This window comes from Pipra filicauda, unplaced genomic scaffold, assembly GCF_003945595.2.
Source record: "Pipra filicauda isolate LSUMZ 115617 unplaced genomic scaffold, ASM394559v2 scaffold7_size6619720_pilon, whole genome shotgun sequence".
Lineage (NCBI taxonomy): Eukaryota > Metazoa > Chordata > Aves > Passeriformes > Pipridae > Pipra > Pipra filicauda.
In genome coordinates, this window is record NW_024104976.1 from 6,276,932 (window position 1) to 6,302,872 (window position 25,941).

Here is a 25,941-nt window from a genome sequence, read left to right on the forward strand (position 1 = left end):
TTTTTTTTTTTGGTTGCATTTCATATATTATCCAGTTTCACATTCTCATAGGATCAGCAATTATAGAGCAACTTATTCTCAAATCTTTTAATACAAGCGAGACAGCCATGGTCAGATAATACTTAAAGCACTTCAATACCAAGCAATAAGATGCTAAAACAAAAATTGCACAATTTCTTGTTTACTATGCCTGACTGAATCATTGGTACAGAAGACAACCCTTCTCTTTCAAGCTTTTAACTAAACATTAACTTATCTTACAGGATTACAATTTCTCTTTAATAATAATAATAATAATTAATTGCACACAAACACACAAGAAATTCTTTATGATGCATAAATATTTCCTTATTACACATGGTACAAAAATACTCGTACTTTTTATCTTTTTTTGTTCGGTATTCCCATAAAGATGGCTGATTATTTGGCAGGACTGGATGCTCTCCAATCAGAAGGATGTGGAAAACAAAAAAGAGGTTAGATATTTTACAGCCGTTCTATATATAGAAGTCTGAAGAAGGAAGAAAAAAAATAATAACCCTGACTTTAAAACAGGAGCAGAATGGATGAGAACAGAAACCCAGTGCATCGTACTTGGAGGAGGAGAAAAAAAAAAAAAAAAAAGAAAAAAAGGCGTTTTTCAAATTTTTCTGGTCGTCCTGGGGAGGGGAGGGTAGAGGTGGGAGACAGGGTGAGACAAGGACAGTTAGTATTTCTCAAAGCCAAGTCTTCACCGGAGCAAGAGGAAAACCTTGATGGATCATTCCGTTGGGCCAAGACCTGTTGCTAACGGTTACACAAACGCTAGAACAAACAAACTTACACTCACACAGACACAAGTTAAGTGTTTTAATTCATGCCAGAAAACATGCAAAACCCATTTTGCCTTTCGATTCCTTCAGCCGAGCCGCCCCCCACGCAGGGCGAGCCCGGGGAAGCCCAGGACCGAGCCCCCCCGGCTGGGTTTCGGCGCAGCCGGCCGGCGAAGCTCGGTCAGGGAGGATGTCCTGGGGATGGATAGGGGGAAGGATGGAGGGAGAGGGGGATGGAGGCGGCGCACAGCCCCACGGCTGGGGCCGCGGCGGCTTCACAGTCCGGGGAAGGGGGTACCCCACAGTCCGGGGGGAGCGCGGCGGGGCCGGGCGCCTTGTCCGCTGGCCGCAAACCAAACCGAGAGGAGTCGGAGCGATCGTCCCTGGCACATCCCTCCGCGGAGAGGCAGGGGGGAGGAACACGAGTCGAGGAGAGACACTGCGGGAGAGGAGCGGCCGTGAACGAGGGGGGTTGGCTGGATCCGCCCCCTGAGCAGCATCACGGCCCCCTCTCTACCCCGGAGATCGCTGGGTCCCCCCGCTCCCATAACCCATCCCTGAAACACAACCGCATTCTTGGGGGATGGGTAGGACTGAGCTCGAGCTCCCATCCCTCCTCCCGCACAAGAGCCCAAGGAAGAGCAGGACAAGGATCTGGCTCCAAGAGTAATTAATTACTTACTAACGAACTAACAAAACTGACGAGACTTCCATCCTTGCTGAGTAGCTTCAGAGGGAGGATACCAGCGCATCTGGAAAAGAAAGCCATGGCAGAGGTCCATGATCCAGGATTATTTCAACCAGAGCACAAACCTTCAGCTCCTTCAAGCCATGTGCAAAGTCTACGGACCAAAAGATGTCTCCAGTACAGGAAAGGAGGCTCCAGGTTGAGCCCCAAATACTATTTGAGTAGCATCTCATCCTGGGGCTGCACCACACCGGCACAGCCCAGTATGCCAGCCTCACACTGGCCAGCTCTGGTGGCACTGGGACCTGGCCAGGTCCTCCCTGAAGGAGCACGGCAGGATCCCACACGTCCAAGAAGGAAGCCAGCAGCCCATCTCAGGGCTTGTCTCAACACCTCGAGCACTCTCTGTCTATTGGCATAACCAGAAGGCAGCCCCAAAATTCACACCCACACCTGGCCCCCACTCACTACAGCACACACCACCCTTCATGCTTGGGAAGCTCCTCACCACTGAGCTATCCATGAAGTTCACCACTACAGAAGCAGGCACAAGGAGGGACTCTTCACCCCCAGCACACTCTCATTGCCCCCCCCCCTCCAAGTTTACTTCTTTCCCCCCTGTTCAGCCTCAAGCAGGGAAGAGGGGCTCACTTTGAGCACATAGCATCCCAAGGTGGTGGCTGCTCCACCCTCAGCCAGCCAAAGGAGGCATCTAAAACTACGCATTAAAACCAGACAGCCTCTGCATGACATGGGTAAGAAGTGGCTCATCCACCACTGTAAGACTCAGAGTCACAACTCAGCCACCAGAACAAGCTGCAGGCAAACCACATCATGGGAAGAACCTGGTAGAGCTGCAAACTAGCAAGGCTTGGAGGCTTCCCTGGCAGGTCCTTGCTGCTACTTCTATTGCTCAGACCTGCTCCTTGCCAAGGAAGGAGCTGCATGGGGCCTCAACAAGCAGACAAGGGACAGTAACTGAACAGACACTTTCCAGCCCATCAAGAGACGCAGAAAACCTGGCAACATCCAGCAGCATGAGACATCCAGATGTTTCTGCTGGGTCAGCAAGGCTGGTTGTCAGGCTGGGCTGTGTTAGCAGCTCCATGCCTGGGAGCAGCAGGAGATGAGCCCATGCCACCTGACTGAGCACAGAACCAGCAGCAGGAGCAGCGAGTGGAGCTTCATCCTGCTGCTGGTTGCAAAGGGAGCTGGAGCACAGCAGTGATCCCACGCTCCTCCCTCCCCAGCTGCTGGCAGGGGAGCACAGCTTGGTACATTCAGGGCTCTGGGAACCAGCAGAATGATAGACTTGGCTCTAAGATGGGGAGAAAAGCAGCAGAACCCCCCCTTTAAGGTCCCTTCCAACCCAAACCATTCTATGGTTCCATAACCTGCTGGATTCTTGCCAGACACTTTCACAAGGCAAGTGGGTGCCACTAAGTCAGCTCTCAGCTGGCCCCATACCTCACTATATGACACAGCAGCCAAGTGCATACCAGTCAGTCCAGCCTTGAGGACATGAATATTACCAAGACCTTCCTCCCCAGAGAGGGGTCCCATCCAGTGCCAGGACCAAAGTGCTGTCTTGGTGCCACACCCAGCCTGTTTTCACTTCTCCATTAGCCTGTGAGAGGGGCCCTTGCTGCCCTGTCAGGGCCACCATGCTGCACTAGACACTGCTGTCCCCTTGCACTGACACCACCAGGAAGGCTCATAGTGGGCAGCAGCATCATAGACAACTTTACAGGGCCACCACAACAGCTGCCAAAGCAAGGACAGTTGCTCCCCCCAAGCCCTGTCACCAGGAGGTGCTTGCTCAGCAGAGCCACATCTCCTCGGCAGCCAGCAGCCGTCATCCCTGGCCAGTGTCTCCCACTCCAGCACCCCTCCCCTCAACAGCTGGAAGCAGTTTCCTCCTGCCCAGCAGCAACAGGAAACTCCCCCTTAGTTCACAAGGCTTCGAGTGCTTAACCCCGAGAGCCGCCTCCGTCCCACGCTGGGCTCCACTGAGCAGCAGGGCCGTGTGTGAGCCGGCACAGCCCACTCCACTCCCTCAGCCTGGTGGCCCTACAGCCTCTCCTCAGGGGTCTGAACTACCTTCTGCCCCACGTGCAGAGCCTCAGCACCTCTAGTTTCAACAAAAATCCTGCTTTTCTCTTAAAACACACACTGTTCATAGCTTTGGCACTAATAAACCTTCACTGCTGATGGACACCTCTCCTCACATTCCTCCTGTAGGTCCTCCAGTGCTCACACACCAAACCCACCCAGCCCAACCCACTGTGGCCCCACAGACCACCAGCCTAGCCCTGTATCCAGAGAGGCTCAGCCTGGAGCCCAGCAGGAGCTCCTGCAGACGTGACAATCCTGGGTATAGTCCAAGGCTCTGACATGATGTCAGGGCGAGGGAATGACCTGCCATGTCTTTCAGCCCACAGAAAGATTAAGGGCTTGATGGGATGAGGCAGGAACTCACTAGGAGGGACGTTTCTGAGGGCAGCAGAAAGCACTGGAAGCAGCAGATCGGAGGCAGTAGCCAGCCAAGAGGACACACTCTTTAGGCACCTGCCAAGGTAGTTTTCTCTTCACACCCCTCAAAATACTACATCCGTCAAGGAGGAAGCTGAGAAAGAATGGAGATGTCCAGCACTGGGCAAGGAAAGCAGAACAAGGGAGGTTTTTACTGGAAGAGACACAGTTGTTTCTGGAGAAGCATTAGCTCACAGTTGGAAAGGAGGCTGGTCACACCACTGAAATATCTCCTGCTCGCCCGCCTGTAGGGACGAGGCAGAAACTGCCAGCTGACTGCAGCAGCCTCATGCTGCCACCTTCAACATCTGTCCAGAAAAGAGCTGGAGAGGAGAAATGTGTGTCTCTACCTGCCACCTTCCAGAGGCCAGGTGATACACCCCTCACTTGCTGCAGCACACCAGCAGCAGCTGCCTAAAAGTCACAAAGAAATGATAAATACAGCAGAGAAACACCACATCAGCACTTCACTCTCCTTGTAAAGACCTCCTTTGTCTCTCCCAATTACCCTCAGAATTTAAGTATCCATTGCCCACCATTCTCATGGAGAGCAATTCCTTCAGAAGGAAAGAGGGAAAGGACTGAATATACAGGTCCCTCTATCCTCAGGCCACCTTTGACTTGGAGGACCTGCCTTTCCTCCTTAGTTACCTTTAGGTCTGCAAGCAGCCCCAGCAGCTCTCGGAGCCCCGAGCTATCCCTACAGCTGGAATAGTCCCAGGGACCAGAAAGGCTTCTGGTACAGGCAAGAACACAGTACTCTATTGTGCTGCTGGGAGCTGGTAGGATCCAACCAACACATCCAAGAGCTGCGTTTTGTTGCCAGCTGCTCAAATGCAGAGCAGCATCTTCACTCGTGCTGCTGAGATCCTCAGCCTCGCAGCCACTGCTCCCCTGGCTGAAGGTCACCAGGAGAGAGCCTTGGGCAGCCCACACTGATGGCCAGTAAGAGCTGCTCTGCTCCAGCTGGAAACACAGCCAGTGGGAACATGACCCAGGCAGGCCAGGACAGCGGTGCAGCTGCACCCACAAGGCACCTCCTCACCCATTAGTGCACACTGGACACACACCTTCTGCCTCAGCAGCGGGCACTGCACCCAGGTCACCTGCTTCCAGGGTCCTCCAGGGAGATGGGAACAAGCATCCAAATGCTGGCATGATGTGTGAGACCCAAGCAGCTCAGCCCACCATCAGGAAGGCAGGATGCAGTCAGATTGAGCACACATGTCTCCCCAGGCAGCTCTAGCAAGAGAGAGCTGGAGGATCAGCACATCATCCCACCCCAGACTGAGGAACACACAGGAGAAGACAGGCACTGATCCATCCTCTTGCTTAGGAATGTTTGGACAGGCATCCATCCATCAATCCAATGCCTTGTACCCCTACAGCTCATGGAGACACACTCGCCTCACAGACTGCAGCAAACAAGCATTTCCCTTTTTCCTGGAGTGGAAGCAAGTTGTGCTGCTTTCCTTTGGGTTGAGCCAGGCAGGGAAAGTCACTGATGGCCACAAGTCTCTTCTGATGGCATCTCAGTCCAGTTCACCCACCATTTAGTGAGGACGGCTGCTCAGCAGGTACCTGGTGGAGCTCGGAACATCTCCTGCCTGCTTTTCCATGGCTAGGAGAGAACTGCCTAGGGCTTGGGGCTGCTTGGTCAGCTATGCCACCACTGAGTCACTTGAATTTAGGAAGACATTACGACCATGAAGGTCTTGAAGAGGTTTCACACCCCTGGGAAGCATGGAGCTTGCCCAGAAAAAATAATCCTGCCAAGCCCCTACACAACCACCCAAATAAAGAGGCAAGAAGTTATTAAGGACAGAAAATCCATCACTGTCTCCATCCATCCCAGGGAGGATTTGTCAGAGTTTAGCTGCAGAGAAAGGGGTTTTGGGGTACCAACCTCTTGCATCACCACCACCCACAATCCAGGACTGCTCCTTCCAACCACCACTCACTTGGACAGGTTCCAGCATCAGAGACACACCTCTGCTATCTCTTCAAAGTCTCCCGACAAGGCAGCAGCAACACAGATGCCCTGAGGGCACCCGGGGCAGCCCACTTCCTAAAAGGATTGGCATCTCCAAGCTTTCAAGCCATGACCTGGCTCCCTGCCTTCCAAGGGCCTACCTGGGCTCTGGATATCCAACAGGTCAGCAAGCACCATGTGGCCGCCACCAGCAGATTCACTCATGCTCTTATGAGCCAATCCTGGGCGCAGCCCATGCTTCCCAGGGCAAGCCCTGCCCAGAGCAGAGTCCTGAAGCCACAGCCAGAAGCACCTCTTTGCAGAAGAGCTCCAGGAACATAGTGACTTCTTTCCCCAAAATCACTTCCACAGAGAGGAAAAAAGTCTGCTCAGAACCACTACAAGGAGAACTGAGGCAGGACTCGACTCCTTCAGTCAAACATCAACCATCTCCCTGCCAACCAGTCCACCTTCCCTCTTCCCAAGCTCCCAGTCTCCTATGCCACTCCCCTCTCTCCCAGGCTGCCAATTCCCTCCGTTACAGCTCACACAACCTGTGTCCTGCCTGTGATTTCAGGTTGCACGAGAGAAGCCAAGCTCCAGGTAGGAACTGGCTTCGTTTCCAGTAACTGGAGAGGAAAGATGTGAGATTAGACCCATGATTAAGGGCAGGGTCTGTCCCGGTATGCGATTCTGGAACAAAGTGACCGGCAAGTGCTGTTGTCTAAGGTGCCCACTAAAATTTAGTCGTGTGCTATCACTATCACGTCACTCACCTCCCCCACCGTGTGCCAGGAGTGAGGTCAAGGTGTATTTCTGGTTGCCCTCAAAGGGTCAAGGTTGGGGAGAAACCAGGTTTCTTTCACGCCAAGTGGCAGGGTGGTCTCTGCCCTGGCTCAACCGGGCTGCTCCCCTCTGACCGGCGGGGCCTGGCTGAGCCTGGCTCAGCTGGGAGGAGCTGATGTAAGATGGTGCCATGCTGTGTGCGCCATGTCATGTGCTGCCAAGTTGGAGATGTGGGTTAGAAAGAAGGCCTGGTATCTCATTCCCCAGGCTCTGGTGGGTGGGTAGCGTGAGGCCCATGCACTGGGTTGCCAAGGAGATACGGGCTACAGAGATGGGCAGAAGCTTGCAAATCCCATGGTGCACCTTGGAGGAGAGATGGTTACCTTACCAGTCTTTCCAGATGTGGCTGCCATCATGCTTAACACTTCTAGGAATGGAGCTGTGGTACAGCCACTCCACTAGCTGCAATAAGGCATCACTAGGGCGTCCCATGTCCAGGGACAGCTCTGAGCTTCAGGGCTAGCCTGCGCTGGCATCATGGCTGGAGTTCACTAGGGACATCAAAGGAGGGATTTGAGAGAAGGTGGGAGGGAGGGAAGGCAGATGGGACAATCTTAAAAGTCAGCAGAGTCCCCAGCAGGGCAGGGTCAGGCTGCAGTCACAGCTACAGCTGCCTGGTGCCGCCAGGATCGTCACCGTGGCGCAGCAGTGCCGGGAGCAGCAGCCATCAGTCTCATCTGGGAGTGGTTTACCAAGGGTTCCCAAGGCCAAGCCAGCCTCACACCACCTCCTGCCCCTCATCTCTCCTGCCAGCCCTCTGGGCAGCCCTTCAGGAGGCCAAGGGTAGCCACCTCCTCTCCCCCTCGCTGAACTTGGCGCTGCAAAAGGACGAGTCCTTCAGGTTTAAATCTCTTGCAACAAGATCTCTGTTTAGCTACAGCCTCCAACTGCTTTCCTGCCTCAGGGCTGATTGCTGTGGAGCTGCTACAGCTCCACCATCCCCATGAACGTCCTCCAGCCAACACCAGGTTCGGAAGAAAGAACTGTGGCTGTCCTGGGGAACAACCCATGAACCCATCACATGTGCAAGCCAACCCCTACAGTGAGGGCAGAGGGCTCAGGACACTGGGACTAAGGGCACAGGTTTTAGCCCAGTCTGTGAGCAAAAGTCACCTCCCTAACTTACTACACCCTGCCTCAGCTCTGCAAGGGAGAGAGCTCCAGCCTGGAGACTGGGCAGCCCACAGCTGCCAGCCCAAGTAATGTTTAACCACGTAAAACTTTATTGGTAACATATACTGTGCCAGAATGTGCCCCTGCGAGGTCACCGCTGGCTCAGCACAGTGAGGAGCAGTTGTGGCTGGCAGCCTCTTGGGAAGAGAGCTGGGTCCAGCCACGGCCTGGAGGGGCTGCACTGGCTTCCTAAGGGAGCCATCACCACCCATAGACCCTCTTAGGCAGGGAGAGCTCTACCTACACAGGGGGCTCCTTGGAGTCTCAGGGTCTTATAGTCAGGCCAGAAAATCTCTTTTGAAACTAGTAACTTGCCAACTGGAGGGAAGAAACTTAGACCCCAGAGGGTAAAGATCTGGCTGAAGGCCTCCTTGATAACTTTCCTCTTTCCTTCTCCCCCACCATGCTCCATAAAGTTTTGGTGTCCAACCCTCACACTCAGGGTCCTCATACAGTCACCAATGACCATCTTTGAAGGAACAGCAGTAAATGTTTCACCTCCCTCAACCAGGTTGGAGGGGTGGTTTGTTTTTTCTTGGTCCTCCCTTCCAGGGACAATTCAACCTTGGCTCCACCACCTTACACACAAGGGGCAAGAAGACACCTGCTCTCCTGGGTCAGTGAGGAGCACAACACACCCCTCTAGTTATGGGCACCACCACTTTTGGAAAACACCAGCAAGCACAAGCCTCCCAGGGAAGGACTAGCCTGGCTATGGAAGTCCTTGGAAAAACATCCCAGTCCCTGGTCCAGGTCTAAACCCCACATAATTCCCACCTACCCTACGGGAACTTCAGCACAACACCAGCTCACCTGTAGAAGGGCAGAAGCAGGAGAGTTCTGCAGGTGTGAGAGGGGCAGGACAGAGGCCAGGAGTTTGCATCCCCTTCCATGTGGCATTTGGGAAGCAAGCTTGGGTTGAAGCTGGGCAGTTACCATCACAAAGCTTGCTGGAAGCACAAGGACGCCAAAGGGCCAACAGAGCTAACTGCCAGCCAGGAGGACAAGATGAGTGGACACAGCTCCTCTGCCTCTCCCTTTAAGCAGGGAAGAGCAGAGGCAAATGCCCTGCTTGGCAGGCAGAGCTCAGAGGTTAAGCCCCAATGGTCAGTCCCGCTGCCCCAATCCCCCACAGCACCGCTACGGGAGCAGAGACAGAAGCAGGAAGAGCACAACTGGCTGGGAACACTGAGCAGGGCAGGGACAGGGCTCCAGCTTCTCCTGACAAGGGCTTCAAGTCAAGCACCTAAACCTGGAATTAGGACACTGCTTCTGTTTTGGCTTTCCCTTTGCATTCCATGGTTTCAGGGACTTTGTGCTGGTCTCTGTACCTTAAAGCATCCCAGTTTCAGACCACTAAAGGCATCCCTACGTCCCCAGCTGTCAGCAAGCAAGCCCTGGGACACCAGGCAGCTGGTTGCACCACCATCAGCACTTCCAGAGGCTCATGCACAGAATGACCCTTCTCTCTAGCCTGCACCCAAAGTGGCTAACAGGCTGTCCCATCAGAATTCCTCACTGTGGCAAGGCTCTGGTCACTCATCTCCTGCTGGACACCCTCCTCCAGCTTTGAAAGTGTTTGAGTCACTTGGGTCACAGTTGAGCCCCTCGGTTTTAGCACCAAGATGAGCCTGTTGCCTTTGCTGTGACTTCAGGGAGGATCTTTCATAGCTATTTTACTTGCTGACAGGTAGCATTTCCTCCCAGCAGTCCCTCAACATGGTTCTCTAGCCATGGGGACCAACAGAGTCAGCCAGACATCGAGCCCTGGCTTCCTCCCACCTGCCTGCCCCTCACAGGAAAGCAGGCTGGACCTGCAGGGTCAGAAATCATGGCCCAGCTCTGCCTGCTCTCGGCCACACAGACCCCTCCCCTGCAGCTGGCTCGGGGCTGAGCCCCCCATGCCCACAGCCAGGGGCAGGCTCTGTCCAGGAGCCAAAGGTGCAGAGGCCAGGGTCAAACTGGCAAGCAGAGACCACGGGAATGAGCACCAGGGCAGGGAGAGAGGAGGGCCTGGATCCTGGCACGGGAGGTGGGGAGCGACTCACCTGAGCGTGAAGAGCAGCAGCCGCAGCAGCGGCCGCCGGGTACGTGAAGGCGGCGTGGGGGATGGCAGGGGTGAGCTCCGTGGTGTACAGGGGGTAGGGAGCCCACGCCTCAGGGGACGCTGGGATCAGAGCCGCTCCAGTCAGGTCATCTGTGCAGGAGGAGACAAGGGGACAGACCTCAGTACCTCACCCCAAAGGCCTGCTCTGGGGGCGGGCTCTGGATTTCCCACCCCAGCTTTGTGCTGCCATCCCAGTGAGGTACAAAATCTGTGTGCCCAACTGCTCCTCTGACCTCCCGGCCTTGCCAAAAGAGGTCATGAACAGGCTTCACAGAGGCTCTGGACAGGCTGGTTCACACATGCAGCACAGGGCTGGTGCCACAGGACAGAAGATGGGGGCTCTCAGAGAGGACATCACTCGTCACCCAATGATCCTCAGTGGGGCTGCTCACCCTACCAGGCCACACCAAGGGTGATGGCACAGCACTCATTCTTTATGCTTCACACCTAGGGATGATTTAAGGGATTTATGGTATCACTTGAACTACCAAAACCAACTCCGCTCTCCCAATAGTTCTACTGTTGGCCTCAGCAGATGTCTGTTATTCTCCTGCAACTCCAACCTCTCTGCACCAGGCAGGTTTCAGTCAAAGCAGATGTGGACCGGGGTTCCTTTCACCCTGACAGCATTCCCAGGGGGGACCAGTAATGATCTCCAAGCGCTTCCCAGCATACTTACAGGGGTCCCGTGCAATGAAGTGTGCACCCAAGGCAGGGTGGATATTGGTGGGGTTCGGTGTGGCCATCAGCTTGCTCTTGGCCATCTTTGTGTTGGCTTTAGCGAACTCTAACCGCAAGGTCTGGGGGTTCTCAGGGTCGAAGCGGATGCCCTGTCACAGGAGAAAGCACAGGAGTCTCTCAGACGTGAAGTTTCCAATCCAAGCACAGACTTTTCCCCTGAACCAGGGAACTAAGGCCACCATGCTGCAGTCACATGCCCAGATTTTTGTCATCTCACTGCAACACTCAAGCTCCTACATGCTTTTATTTTTATGTTTAGCTGGCCCAGGACCACTGCTTCCAACATGAGGGACACAGTTCTGCTCCTCAGGTGCAGTTCATCAACCATTATGGCTGCCAACATTGGCCAGGAAAGATCTGTCTGCTGGGGCTGAGATAACCCTGTCTGTACTCGAGTTGGTATAACCCCCATCTATGGTACCACTACATCTTCTGCCAGCCTGAGCAGAGGCACTTGCTGGTGTACCAAAGCCCAAGGCAAGGTCTATACCAGAGCAGAACCATGTCTTGCTGACCAGATCCCACCAACTCCTGCAGGCCCACATGGGATAGGGATTATTTTGGGTCCCATGATGACCATCCTCCTCAAGACCTTCTTGAGCAACAACAGTTCCCCTCACCCTCAGAGGCCCCAGAGCTGTCTTCCAGCCGTCAGAAACAACATGGACACAGCTTGCATCCATTTGCTCAGCTGATGTCAGCCTTAAGCAGCTCTCTTGCTTCCCTGGTGTGATGCTGCAGGACTGTTTTGCTTCCTTACTCAAAGGCACAGCTGGGAGATCCTCCTGTCCTATCCTACGGCCAAGCCAAACCCACAGCTCCAGGCCTAGCTACAGCAGGGCATGTGGCCCCCAGCCCCCACAGTCCCCCAGCACTTTGGAGACTCACATTCAAGGCGTTCTTCGCTGCTTCAGCACCAGCCCGGCTGTCAAAGGTCACAAAACCAACTGGCTAAAAGAAATAACAACAATTTCAGTTTTGAAGCCTCTTGCAACTTCTCAGACTACCTTCCCCCTGCCTCTGCCCCAGACAGCAAGCAAAGGAGACCATCCAAAGCTGCAGAGGGGCTTCAGGCAGAGCTTGAAGGGTCTTGGATCATCAGCCCAAGATTCCCACTTTGTGCCTTCTCCCAGCACACCAAAACATTTTGGCATCCCCACGTGTGGGGACACCACTCACCCCAACAGCCCCCAGATAGGGGGCCTGCTGCCTTGGTCAGGATGGGAGTAGGGAAGGCTGATGGCAGCACAAGGTGTGAGGCTGAAGCCTCAGGTCTCACCCAGGGCAGCAAGAGAAGACATGGAAACATTCAGCTTATGCTTGGGACCACCAGGACAGTGGGGTCAGCAGAACCCAGCTGTGTACATGGTGCTGATCCCAGACAGTGCTTGAAAATAAAACGGGATCCCCCCTCCCCTTCCGGCACGTCTGGTTTTCTAGCAGAAGCCAAAAATACCCAGGCTGGAAGAAGGAGGTACCTGCTTTGAAGTCAGCTTGATCAGTGACCCTTCATAACCCTGCAGGAGGGAAGAAAGCAAGTCAGTGTCAGGCTCCCAAAGGAGCCAAGCTACAACTGAGACACGACATGACAGCCCCAGGAGTTCCTGTAGCACCAAGCCCTCAATAAGGCAGCAGGAGCAGGGACAGTAACACTTCTTTCCCACCAAAGGAGAAGACTGAGGGCAGAGCAGGTATCTTAGCTATCCCATCCTGGCCCCTGGGGAATAAATCCCATTTTCTAGCACTCCTTCCAGCTACGAAGATGAGCACCTTGCCCTGGCTAGTGCCTACAGAGCACAGACCACCCACCCTGTGCTAGAGGAGTGCAGACAAGGGAACTGCACTTTTCCCAGGGACAGCCCAGGTGGTGATTAGAGAGGGATAGAGAGTTTAGGGGATCAGGATACATCCCCAAGGGAGGGCTGGTCCAAGCAGATTTCATCAAGCTTAGAGACAGCACGATTCCAATGGTAGGCTCCCGGGGAGGCTCTCCATCTGAGCACAAGCATGGGACACCATGTTGGCTTCAGGTTCCCCAAGCTTGCACAGACACCACCTTCCCACATCATGCTCCCTTCCCCCTGACAGACCTTTGCTGCCAGGTCATCCACAAAACAGCATCTTTGGCACCAAAAATCAGATTTGAAGACCTTACCTTGAATGGTCGGAAGAGTAGGTAAAGCTCTCTGGGCTTGATATCCACAGGAAGGCCACTGACAAACAGCGTCCGTACCTAGGGGAGAGGCCAACGAGCTCTACTGAAAGGAGGTGCTTGGTGCCAACGTGGGAGCAGAGCTTGGAAGCCACGTGCAGCAAGAGTAGGACACCTTGAACCAAAGGTCCACTAACCCTTCCCTGCATTAGAGGAACATTGTCCAGGATAAAAGACACCCAGCCCTTTCATTCCTGCCACAAAGGATGGAGATCTTTACAAAAATTCAGTGCCCAGCAGAAAGGCCTGGGTTGATCAGGGCAGAATCACCCACCCACATCCTTGATGGCTAAACTGGAAAAGACCATACATTCCATAGGAACTAACAGTTTGACACATCCCAAAGGTCCAGAAGAAACCAGCAGAAGACCCAGTTGTCTCTCCAGCTCTTTCTACAGATCACACACTAGATGTCCTCTCCTAAGCCTATCCTGACACTTTACTCCAGTCATAGATTCAAAGACAGCCCTCAATTTTGAGAAACACTTCACTACTCCACTCACATCCTTTGACACCTACAAGAGCCCTACAACACCACCGGAGGAAGATTTTTGTGTCCCGGCCTAGATCCTTCCCCAACACACATCAGACCCTTCAGAAGTCTCTCCCAAAGCCATTCTCACAGTGTTTGTTCTGCTGTGCCTTGCCAACAGCAGCCCTGCTGCACCAAGGCCCTGAGGGCTGCTGCTCTTCCCAGGCTGTAGAAGTCATGGACCAAGTCCAAACACACTCATGTGTAAGCAAAAAACACAGTGCCAGAGGAGGATTTCAATAGATAATCTATTAAAATTAGAGAGAATAGTTCACTTGAATAGCCGGGAAGAAGAGTGCTGAAGGCTCATGGTCTGGTAGAACTCTGCTCAACAGGCAGACCATTGTGGCCACTTTCTCCCTGCACACTGGCTGGCAGACTGTTTCCACAGGAAGCAGCATGATGAAGCTGCAGAGACTTCTTGTAAACCAGCAAAGAGCTGGAAAGGGAAGTTATGCATAATGGGGGTCATGAAGACACTCGTCATCATTAACAAGGAGCAGGAGCCTCAAGCCAGAGCCCATCTCCTGGCCTGCTTCCAGTATGGAGTGACCCCATTACATTTGCAGGGCAGAAGGACTCTACTCCCACATTTTTGGTTTTGCTCAGCCTTCCCCAGGGAAAGGGGTTGTACCCAAAACCTCTTTTACCATCAAACTGAGCAGCACACACTTGCCTTGCTCCTGGGCTAGAGACAGTGAGCACATGAAAACATGGGAGCCTCTGCACTCCATAATTCCTCTGGGGCAGCCAGATCAAGATTCCTCCATGCAGAGAAGTTTCTTCTATTTGCAGAAGAAAACTCACCTCTTTGACCTCCTGTGCCCAGGACAGTCCTGTCAAGGCAGAGAAACACCCCTCACATCAACTCAGGGAGCAGCTGAAGCCCCCCAGGATGGACAGTGATCGTGAAAGGCTGGGGTGTTCTCTGTGCATGCTGAGATTGAGGGCTGCCACCACCCCCCACCAGTGTGGGGAGCCCTTCTCCAGCCCAGCACATCTCACGACTGGAGAATGCAGTCACTGAGCATCCTTCCCATCCCCTCCCCTGATCCCTCTCAATATGGATGGCCTTACCACACAACTTTGCTTTGTCCTACCTAGGAAAGCAGGATGTTATGTGGAGCACTCCGGGAACACACCAGACAGTCCAACAGACTCCCCACCCCAGCCACCCTTCATTTGATGCCTCAGTGCCTCACTCCAGGGGCACCACATGCACAGACAGAGGGGGCAATGTCACTGTTTCTCAGTTTTCTGGATGCCTTGAAGACTCCAGCGCTTGCGCTCTGGCATAAGCCACAAGGAGCGCCTGCAGTGCATTCCCAGAAGACCCACGGCCATCTCTTGCAGGGGAGGACTGCAGAGTGTGGTGGCACACATGTGCCTCAGCCATGTGAAAGCTCCATCCCTTTTCAATATTTCAGGATCTGAGTGTGCTCAGCCCCCAGAATGGATGTTTCTTTCGAGCAGATAGAAATCTGCATCCCTGTTGGGTCTCTAAATGGCCCCGTGACACGTCGCTCAGTAAGTCCTTGCGACAGGCATGACAGGATGGAAGTTGTGCAGTGGCTCAGGGAAGGGGAAGTCGGCACTTGGAGCCCTTACAGTGGCCTGAACAGAGCAAGGCAGGTGCCCAGGAAAGCTCTTTGTCAGGGGCAACAAGCTCCCAGTACCAGAGGTAACAAGCTCCCAGCGCCAGACGTGTAAGTTGCTGCCAAGGATGGGAACAAGAAACGTTCTCTCACAGGCCAAAGGATTCCCTTTGCCTCCAAGTCCTGTCTGCCACCATCCACAGCATTGGAAAGGGGGTCCCACAGCCAAGCCACAGCACCCACCAAGGGTCGGCATCACCCCAAAGCCTGGGAAATCCCAAATGCCACCAGCCAACCACCTCAAAGAGGGTGTATGCAAGACAAACTAAGAAAGAAGTCCCTGCTCAGAAGAGCTTGTTAGAAGCAACAAGACCAAGAGGTTTGTTTTCCAAGATCTCTGCAATTTAACACATCCATAAGTGATCAAGAGAAGGGTAAGAGGAAAGAGAGACCAAGTTATTCAGGGAAGGGAGGGTGAAGCTGATGAGAGACCTGAGCAATAATGCAATGGATAGAGTGAGGTAAGCCAGAGGAAGTTCACTTCTAACACCAGGCATAAAGCAAAGGAGATCTGGGTTATCCCACAGAAGAAAAGCAGGAGGCAGCTCAGCAGTCTGAGCCTCTTGTGCACCAAGAGCAGTCCTAGTCCAGCCTCCTCCCCTGCTCCCAAAGAGAGTAAACTGTAGATGAGGGCAACAGGATCTGAACAAGCATCTTCCAGTGAATTAACCAAACTGAAACTCTCCGGTCAGCCCTTTGCAGCCCAAGTCCTGCAGGCTTTGAGAGGCCGGTAGGACCACGCTGAACTGACAAATCTAGGCATTCAGACCTCACACTCAATATGCCATGACAGGGTAAGCTTCTGCTAAAATATAATTGCCCTGCTTCAACTCCCTGCCACTAAACACCAGATCCATGTAGATCTTGAATCTCCCCACTGCACAGCTGGAAAAGCCACTGGACAGAAAAAAAAAAAAAAAAAACACCCACCAAAAATATCCATCCAGGGCTGGGTCAGGAGCTGCCTGAGCCAAACTGCACATCCAGACGTTCAGCAGGAACAGATCCCCAGGAATACCACATTCTAAGCTTGCTCTTGGGTTCTGCTGCCACCCACTCAGATACCAGGTGAGAACAACCCCATCCTACCCAGGGCTGATGCAAACTGGACACACAGGCACAGAGGGAAGCAGGGCAGGGAGCGGCTCTTGCCTAGGACAGCCCAGCAAGATCACACTGCTGCAGGCCCTGCAGAAAACACTCTCCCTGCCCCATCCCTGCCCCTCTTGGGATGTCCCCAGTCCAAACACCTGGCAGAGATGAAGGAGAGCCACGGAAAAACAGGATTCATGCCAGGACGGACAAGACCATCTAGGTCATCTCTTAGAGAGGGAGGATCCCAGCACAGCTTCCCACGCAGGAGGAGGGAGGGACAAGGACAAACCCATTCAGCCCTCAGTTCTCAGTGTCAGTCCTTGCACAGCTGCGTCTCCCCGAAGAGACACACACCTTGTGCCAGCACACCCAGGAGCTTCACACCAAGCCCTCAAAGGAGCCAGGCAGCAGCACCTACCTCGACCTGCCACAGCTCCAGTGCCACCAGAGGGTCAGTATGGTTCTTACAGCATCCACAGCTCCTGGCCATGGCTGCTTTTAAATAAGAGCTCTCAGAAGGGAGCCCTAAGCAGAGCCAGAGGCTGCCCCACAGCCCAACAAGGGTCAGGTTATGTCAGAGGTGCCCACTGTAAGGGCACAGGTATCTACCCCCCACAAGGCTGCTGTGGGTGATGGGTTTTTGTTGGGAGACTGCTCTGATTCCTCCCGTGGGAACCAGTAAGGCTGACCCTCCCCTTCTGTGAATTCAGGCCTTCAGCTACATCACCAACAACACAGCTGGGGCCACTCCAGCCCCTCCAAACTGGCCGGGTCCTGGATCCACAATCCCAGCACCTGGAGCACACAAGCCTTTCCCAGCAGTGATTCCAGACACCCGAGGACAGCTACAGCAGGAATGGGCTCTAGTGCCTCCTCCAACGCTGTTCCACTGGACACTCCCCTCTCCAGGAAGCTACCCCAGCTGCATGCAAGTTTTTCCTGCAGACAAGCCATCTCCCACTCGTTCTCACAAGGCCCATTGAACCTTCTTCCTACACCACCAGCCCTGTGTCATCCTGCTGAGGACAGGGAGAAGCTCCATGGCAGCATCCTAAAGGCACTCCTCACTTCTGGCAGCCAGGACATGTCCCAGCTCAGGGACATGGACTCCAGCTTTTCCCAGAGGAGAGCATCCCAGCGGGGTGCCTCTGAGGTACCCGGGGCCACCGGCAGAGCCGCAGCAGCACACGGAGCCCCGGTCCCGGCCACGGCGATGCAGCCAGGGCCACTTGACGCGAGGCCGCTGGAATGCGGCGAGGCTGCGGCTGCCCCGGGAGCCGGGACTTATAAGGCACGGGAGCGAAATCAGGGAGGCGAGCTTGCACAACAGGGCTGCGGGGAGGGGAACGCGAGAGTCCAGCGGCGGGGCTGTAAAATGGGACAGCACCTTCTTCTCAGTGCAGGTCTTGCCACTGCTCGGGGGAGACCCAGCACGGGGCAGTTTTGCTCCTCAGCGCATCCAAGTCCCAGGAATCACAGGGGAGGGGAAAACTGGGGAAGAGAGATGGTGGTCTGTGCAAGGGACAGCTCGGCAGGACAGCAGGGCAGCCTCCACACCATGGGCCAAGACACCGAGAGAAGGGGCTTGTAACAGGCTCCTTCCCTGATCCGTGTTTCAGTTTCCCCTCCCCACATCAGCAGAGAGGTGGCAAGAGCTGGCTTCCTGCTGCCATTCCAGCCGTGGCAGAGCCCTGATGTCCTCTGACAGGGCTGCACTGAGCTCCAGTGCAGGATCAGGTCAGAAGCTGCTCCAGCCAGGAAGCCCCAAGCAGGCACAGAGCTTCCCTTGCCACCAGAAAGATGTTCACCCATCCCCAGATGGGAAAGAAGGCCTTGAACCTTCCTAGCACTTGAAGCAAGGTGGGGCTTCAGGCATTTCCCTCCAAAATCAGCCTTTTGCATGAAAGACATCCCAGGAACAACATCCTACTCACCCAGAGGGAGGGAGGCTGACCACAAGCAAGCCCAAGTGCACAAGCATTTTGTCCCCAAGGCTGGGGTGTTTCACACTGCTCATCGATGGATCAGCCCCTCCTCAGCATTGCTTGTCTCCCACATCAGGCAGGGGGATGTCAGCAGGGCTCAGCCACCCCTGCGGTCAGGGTGAGGGGGAAGCAGGGAGAGGCACCAGCCCCTGCCCGGGGGAGCAGGAAGCACATGGGAGCTGATAAGGCACAACGGGATAGTACCCAAGAATAGCCCTTGGCCCTGGCAGAGGAAGCACTGCTGGTGTGGCTCTGCCATGGAGGCTTCCCTGTGCTATCAAGTCCCATCCCCTGTGTCTCTGCAGCATCTCATGGAAAGGATGGCACCTGGAGGTGTTCGGACCACAACAGGAGTTCAAAGCTGATGAAACATTTGGAAAGGCCAGCCCTGCAATTCCTAAGAGATTGTTGTCCAACGGGGCAGCTCCCAGCTCAGGAAGATGCTGGCTCAGTACCCTCAGGATGTCATTGTCACCTTCCACCTTGCCAAGAGGTCCACTAAGCCAGGAGACAGGCACAAGCACCACAACCAACATGCTGAAGGACACTCACATCCACACTGGCACTACCAGCCACCACACTAAGCCGTGGGCTCCAGAGACCCACACTTGCCACCCTATGATGTCAGGGACTTGCAGACACTGGTCACCATCGGCTGGAGTCACAGACCTTACCTGCTGTGGACCAGCTCCTCCTGCCCACACCCAAGCAATCCATTCTCCTGGCAGGAGGCAGAGAGGTGAGACAAGTATCTGCTCAGAGTAGAGGCTGGTAGGAGACATGAATCTGGGTGCAGGACCCCCACAAGGAACATTCTCACCTCAGGTCTTTAAGCAATTATATCTGTATCTGCTTTGCCCTGCTACACAGTGATTCCTGGGCACTTTTCAGTCTTGTGCCTCCCAGGACACATCCAGAGGCAAATGAGTCTCTCCTCAAATCAACCCAATTCAGGACAGCACACCACTGGCCATGCCCCAGCCCCATGGAGCAGGTCAGGTACCTCCACAGCCCAACAGCAAAACCCAAGTGATGGTGAGCTAAAAGCTCACAGCAGCTCTCAGCTGCGGACAGTGAATATTGGAGTGTCACCCCCAAACACAGGGAGATCCTTGGGGACACCAGGAGGATGACAAGCACCCACAGGACTAAGCCACCATTGCATCAGTCCAGCTCTTGGCAAGACAAGGCCACTGGGCAGCAGGGAAGGGCTGTGCCACTCAAACGTGGACCAAAAATACCAACCCTAACCAGCAACATGCCCTCCTAGGTGCTCTCACAATCCATAGCTTGTTCTGCACTTCAGACCACTGCTACAGGTGACCCAGGGCAGTTACACATTTCAGGAGACATTGGCCTTCTGCCCTTGGAAGCAGATGGGAAGGACACACATCCCCAGGCCAACAGCTTCTGACACGCGGACACGTGCCAAGACTGACCCCACACCAATGCAAGAACCTCTCACCACCTCCTGCAGCACAGGAGGGAAGGCACCATCCCAGACAGTAAGGTGCAAGGTTCCCACAGTCTCTCCTGGGCTGTACAGCAGGGCTGGAGATCCCCCCCATGGGTAAGACCACCTGACTGGGCCCTTGGGTTTCCAGTCACCCAACCCCACTATGACCCTACGGGGCAGTGGCCAAAGCATCCTCGCCAAACCTGCAGCACCAACTTCTGCCATGCCAAGGGCAGGGTCACCTAATGCCACTGCTCCTTCCTCATTGGCTGTGCTGAGCTGGCTCAAGATCACACAGTTCTGCAGCTCCAGTGCCCCATTACCCTGCCCCTCCAAAGGTCCAGCTCCACAGTGCTGGGCACACAGGAGGAATTCAGTTTCCAGCATCCCTTGTGGTGCAAGAAGGTGTTGAGCATTGTAGTGAAGTCTGACCACCTCACTTCTACACTCATGCCATGGTGAGACTTCAAGCTGAAGTCTTTCTTTGAGGCACTCAGAGCTCCAGGACAGGCATTGCTAATTGCTCCGTGATCCAAGCAGCAAAGTCTCCATGACTTGGTACGGCCAAGACCAGCAAGCTCAAAGGATCTTTTTGGCTCTACAACCTTCCACACCAGTTCCAACAAGCAACTCTTGAATTCCCACAGCACCAGATCCTCTAGCAGAGCCATGAGGAAGGACAGGAAAACCTGAACTACTCTTAGCTACCTCCCAGACATCTCCAAGGGCATCCTTTCAATCTCGGTGAGGGAAAAGCAAGGGAGCCTTCGGGTTTGGCCCTTCCTAACTTCCACAGGCACCACCGAAAACCCCTTCATTCTGAGGCCAACTAGGGAAAGCTCTGCTCAGCAACTCCTCAGATTAGCTGAGGAGGAAAACTCATTTCTGAAGCCACAATAAAGAATGCCTGCCTGCTAAAACTCAGAAACTAAGTCTTAGAGGTTTCTTTGAGAGCCTGAATTTTAGGCATCAGCTGAGTCTCATTTACTACCCCAGTTACACAGCCAGGTGGCAGGTGGAAGAAGTTACCCCCATCACAGGACTAACTGGGACGTTGATGCTCAGACTCATGTCTAAGAAACTTAGATTTTAAAGAGCAAGAAAGAAGAAGAAAGCTCCTTCAGAGGGTATTCACAGGCACCAGAACACAAGGAGACAATGGGGAGATTCCCATATCCCTCCCCCGTCAGTGCAACTCAGTGATAGACCAAGAGGAGGTCTGGGAACACACCAGTTCCCAGAACCTCTGCGCGCATGGTGACTCCAGGGTGTCTGCTCAGCCAACAATCTGTCACTGACAGAAAGCTGCATCTAACACTGAGGAGACTTCTAGGATGCATGAAAACAGCTCTGAGGCACCATCCTGCTTCAGCCAGGCCAAGTGCAGAAGGATTAGCGAGTGGTGACTGTAAGCACTACAGCCTCACATTCTTCATAGTGGAGAGCAGTGTCACAGAGATATTTGAATCCAGAACTTACATTAATCTTGCTTGTTTCCAGCCAGAGAGCTGGAATCCACACATGCACGAGGTATCTAGGTCCACTCAAGCAGAGATTACAGAAGTCAAGAGATGCCTGGCACCAGTCCATGAAGTGCTACAGACATCCAGCACGTAACCTGCTCACCAGCAGCATTCCCAGGCGATTCTGGCAGCCCTGGTGCACAACAGCCAAGGAAAACCAGGGATGAAGGACTTGCTACAGAGGGGGTTGTCCGGGAGCCAAGAGCTTCTGCCTCCCCAACAGGGCACTTTCTGACTCTAACAGGGAACACTGCAGCCTTGCCAGGGACCAACAGGGAAGATCATGGAATGGTTAGGGCTGAAAGAGGCCTTAGAGACCATCTTGTTACAACTCCCAGCTATGGGCAGGGACACCTTCCACTAGACCAGGTTGCTCCAAACCCCATCCAGTCTGGCCTTGAACACTTCCAGGGATGGGGCAGCCACAGCTTCTCTGGGCAACCTGTGCCAGGGCCTCACCCCCTCACAAAGAAGGATTTCTTCCTAAGACAATCCTCTCCAAGTAGAATTTAGCCAGGTAACTTCTCCTGGTCCTCATCTGGTCTCTGCTCACATTACACAACCTCACGTTTGATGCTTTCTACCTTTAGCAGTCCAGGACACCCAAGCTCTACAACAACAGCAGCAGCCACCACTCACGGAGCTGCGATCAGGCCCTTGAGACCAGCCAAGAGGGCACATGGGATAACCACAGACTTCAGCTGCCTGGTTTGGGCATCTAGACAGCTAGCTCCAGATTTCTCACACTCCCTCTGGGCCTACAGCCTCCCAGGTACCTCCTAGGAGAGCAAGGATGAAGTTCCAGAGTAGAACCAACACTTCTGCATCAGGCACCCAAAGGAGCAGGGTGAACACACCTTATTGCAATATGGCCATGGACACAACACACAGCATTCACAGGAAGCAAGAAAGCTCCTCCAGCTGCGAGAAAAAGCTCTGCCTGCCACAGGGGTGGGAGTGCAGCACCCAGGCAGCTGCCCATCTCACAGCACCCCTCAGGAGCACTGGGATAGATGCTGTCACGCAGATTGGCGGCTGCCTGGAAAATTAAACAGAAGATAGCAGCAAGTGGGGAGGGACCACGTTTGGGGAGGTGTCTGGTGAGGAACAGCAGGGACTGACATTAGGCCCTGTTTGTTTAACATTCCCGTTAACGACCTCGAGAGGAGAGAGAGGCATTCCTGTCCTCCGCATGTCACCGGCCAGGAAGCGGCTGCAAGATCCAGGGGCTCGCAGATAAGATAAAGGGAAAGGCTGAATTTGGGAGCTTCGCCTCGCCATATCTGGGGCACAGGGAGCCCTTCTGCCAAGGCTCGGGGAGGTGGCGAAGGAGGCACACGGCAGGGGGGACGGAGGAGTGTCCACAGCGCCAGGATCTGGCAGTGTTATCCATGCAGTGTGGGAAAATATTCCAGCACACCCTCCTGCGTATAGTGGGACTGAAGGATTCCGCTTTACTCTAAACGTATTTATCACTTTGTATCAAGGGGAGCTCTGGACAAGAATTTGGGCCCCTAGACCATGCTTGGATGATGAACACAAGGTCACTCCTTGTGCCTCCATTAGCTTCTGCAGTGAGGAATAGCTCCTGGTCAGCCAGAAGGAGCTACCAGAAAAACAAGCGTTCAGAGGGCTCCTGTAGGCTCAGAGCAGCCACCATGAAGCCCAAGCTGTGCTCATCACCCACAGCATTTTTTATGGTGGATCCTGGCAGAGAGAGGGCTTTACAACAGCAAGTCCACCAGGGACTGGGACATATCCCCTCCCCAGTCCCAACGTACCACCTCCCAGGCACCCTCAGCCACCTCTAGGGTGGTGGGTCCTTTGCTGCAGCTGTGGGTGCAGGGTGACAGACACACCCAGTGAGGCCACAGACCATCCAGCAGGGTGGATGGGACCGTCCCCCTCCCCACAAACATGCAGAGGCAGCACAATGGAGAGCAGGAGCCACTTCCGTTCAACCCCCACCATTCCCTAGAGATGCCATCTTTAACTCGGTTTTCCAGTCACCGAGCACCATTCCTGGGAGGACCAGCCTCTCCAAAGAGCAAGGATTTCTAGGCTCCCAAAATGCTGCAGCACCTGCTTTGCCAAACCACCGCCCAGCATTGGGGAATGGACCAGCTTTGCCCCAGCACCATGAACTCACCCTACCACCACCCATGAGGCACCAGCCTAGCTGGAGCAATGCCATGGGATGGGATGCCTCAAGCGGCAGCAACCTCGGGGGACTTTGCAGGCCAGTGAATAATTGGATCAAGGAGCCGCATTGAGTCTTCTGCGCACGCGTTCACAGCCCGTGAAACCCCGTTTCTGAGCCTCCCCACACCAGGAGTGGCACAGGGCCCCAGATGCTCCGGCTCTCAACCCACCCACACCAGTGCCACCCAGTGAGGCTGGGACATCCCACCAGCAGCATCACATTCACCTCCCATCGCAGCAGCGCATCACCTAAGCCCTGCTCCACACTGGGGACTGAATTGCTATGGCCACCACCTGCCAATCCATTCCACCCCATTACCCGGGTCCCCCTTGCTGGGATTGAAGCTCAGGGGACACGATGGCCCCAAGTCAGCTGGCACTCAGGGCCAGTCCGGCCCCAGTGGGTGGTGGAGCAAGCCAGGCGCCATGTTGCGGCGGCGCGAGCGCACGGAGGAAAGCGAGGGGAGGGGACTGAGCACCTCCCTGGTCCTGAGGGCCGGGCACGGAGGACTGCAGCAAAACATTACCGATACCAGGCATTTTCCAGAGCCCTCTCCAAGATGGAGGGCAGCTGGAAACCCACTGCACCAACACTCGCTCAAGGGGTGCAGTGATGACAGCAGCCAGTGGCTCTGACAGCCAAAGGGCAAACATGGAGGGTTGCAAGCTCAGCTCTTGCATGTGGCTATAGACAACTAACCCCTGTTAGCCTTCCCAGCACTGAGTCCAGCAGCATCTAGGCTCTGGCTTGTAATGGCATCCAGGGGAAAGGGACCACTGGCAGGGCAGCTCACAGCCCTCCAGCCCCAGCCAGGCTGCCAGCACACAGGCAAGGACTCCATCACTATCGTCCAACTGCGTCCCTTGCAGCCCACACGGGCAGAACAGTGCTAGATCCAGAAGCTGCAGGGACTTGGGGAGAGGGTTCACTGGAGTGAGCGGGGACCTTCCAGCCCCCTGCCCTGCAGGGCTACAGGAACACGGGGCTGAGCAAGGAACTCGCCCCACCCGGGTCCGGCCCCTCCTCGGGACGGCCCGGGGGCTCCAGCGCCGACTTCCCGACACCTCTGCACTCCGGCTCCCACAGCCCGGCCTCGGCTCCTCAGCCCAGGGCATCCTCGGCATCCACGCTCCAGTCCTCCGACGGCCCGGGAGTCCAGCCCCGGCGTCGAGTCCTCTGTTCCGCGATCATGGCGCTGCGCTCCTTCCCGGCTTCCCCGACGCCCCAGTGCCGCTTCTCTGGTCCCCGACGCCGCCGCGCTCCATCCCCGACACCCCAGTCCCGGTTACCCGACGGCGCCGCGTTCCATCCCCCGTCCCCCAACACCCCGGCGCTCCACCCCCGCCGCCCCATCCTGCTCCCGCTGCCGCTCCCGGTTCTCTGCCGCCGTCGCGCCCCAGCTCCGTTGACCCGCTCCGTCCCCAGTCCCGGCGGCCCCGGTGCCACAGTGCCGACGCCGCTCCCGTTTTCCCAGCGCTCCATCCCCGACCCACCGTCCCGTCCCCACCTCCTCCTCGACGTTGCCGCCGCTGTTGGTGTGCTCGGTGTCCTTGTTGAGGTTGCTCATGGTGGGGTGCCGGGGCAGGGGGTGGTGCCGGCTGCTCCGGAGCTCCGCAGGGCCGAGCCGGGGTGCCGGTGAGGTGCCGGTGAGGTGCCGGTGCGCGGGGGCGGTGCGGGGCGGTGCGGCGCTGCCCTCCCGGTTCACATGCGGCGTCCCGGGACGGCGCCGCTGTTAACGGCCGGGCCGGGCCGGGCTGGGCTGGGCCGGGCCGGGCGGAGCGGGGCCGAGCGGAGCGCAACGAGCCGCAGCTGCGGGGCCGACGCGCCCCAGCCCCCGCCGCCGCTCCCGCCGCTCCCGGTGCCGCCGCCGCGCACCGAGCAGCGGGACCGGGACCCGCCCGCCTGCCCCGCCCGGGGCCGCCCCCGGCCGCCGCCGCCGCCAATCCCGGCCCGGCCCGGCCCGGCCCCCCCGGGGCCGCGGGGAGTTTTTTTTTTTGTTGTTGGGCTCGAGTTATTTTAATTATTTTTTTTCCCCTCCTTTCCACGAAAAACTGTCTCAACTTTGATGAACTTTCTGGTTTCGACTTTCTTAAAGGGCCCGCCGGGCTCTGAGCTCGCGGCGGGGCCAGGCCGCTCCTCCCGGCCATCCCCGGGTCGGGGGAATGTGGCTGAGCCCCGCGGGGGTCCGAAAGCCCCGAGGCGGCATCTTTGTGACACCCCGATGAGAGCTCCGAGCCCCATGAACAGCAGCCCTGGGAGCTCAGGATGGGGGTCCCGTAACTCCAGGACAGCAGCCCTGAGCTCCCGGGTAGTAGCCCCAAAGTCCCCCCATAGCAGCCCCCAGTACCCTGGGAACAGCAGCCCAGTTCCTTCTGCCAGGGCAGCCCCACATCCATCCCCACAGACATC

At 55.5% G+C, this 25,941-nt stretch overlaps 1 protein-coding gene across 2 annotated transcripts; it reads right to left on the reverse strand.

Moving 5' to 3' along the window:
* Window positions 1-834: 834 nt before the first annotated feature.
* On the reverse strand, window positions 835-25,281 carry RBPMS2 (RNA binding protein, mRNA processing factor 2). Of its 2 annotated transcripts, XM_027741856.2 has the most exons (8): window positions 25,040-25,281; window positions 13,027-13,104; window positions 12,350-12,388; window positions 11,760-11,822; window positions 10,810-10,960; window positions 10,072-10,220; window positions 1,495-1,564; window positions 835-1,251 (listed from the first exon to the last, which is right to left on the reverse strand). In XM_027741856.2, exons 1-7 carry the CDS (start codon window positions 25,097-25,099, stop codon window positions 1,502-1,504), a joined length of 603 nt encoding a protein of 200 aa, XP_027597657.1. In that variant the 5' UTR covers window positions 25,100-25,281; the 3' UTR covers window positions 835-1,251; window positions 1,495-1,501. The 2 variants fall into 2 exon arrangements, with proteins under 2 accessions (XP_027597657.1, XP_039246054.1); XM_039390120.1 differs by lacking the exons at window positions 835-1,251; window positions 1,495-1,564 and adding an exon at window positions 5,352-7,341.
* Between the last annotated feature and the right edge of the window lie 660 nt (window positions 25,282-25,941).

What these genes read in the sequence shown, in the direction of transcription:
- RBPMS2 (XM_027741856.2), bottom strand. Translation starts at nt 25,099, where the DNA reads ATGAGCAACCTCAACAAGGACACCGAGCACACCAACAGCGGCGGCAAC. An exon ending in CTTCATTGCACGGGACCCCT is followed by an intron (nt 10,221 to 10,809) that starts GTAAGTATGCTG and finishes CCTCCTGCACAG; the next exon opens with ATGACCTGACTGGAGCGGCT. An exon ending in CTGCTGCTCTTCACGCTCAG is followed by an intron (nt 1,565 to 10,071) that starts GTGAGTCGCTCC and finishes TTTCTTTTCCAG; the next exon opens with ATGCGCTGGTATCCTCCCTC.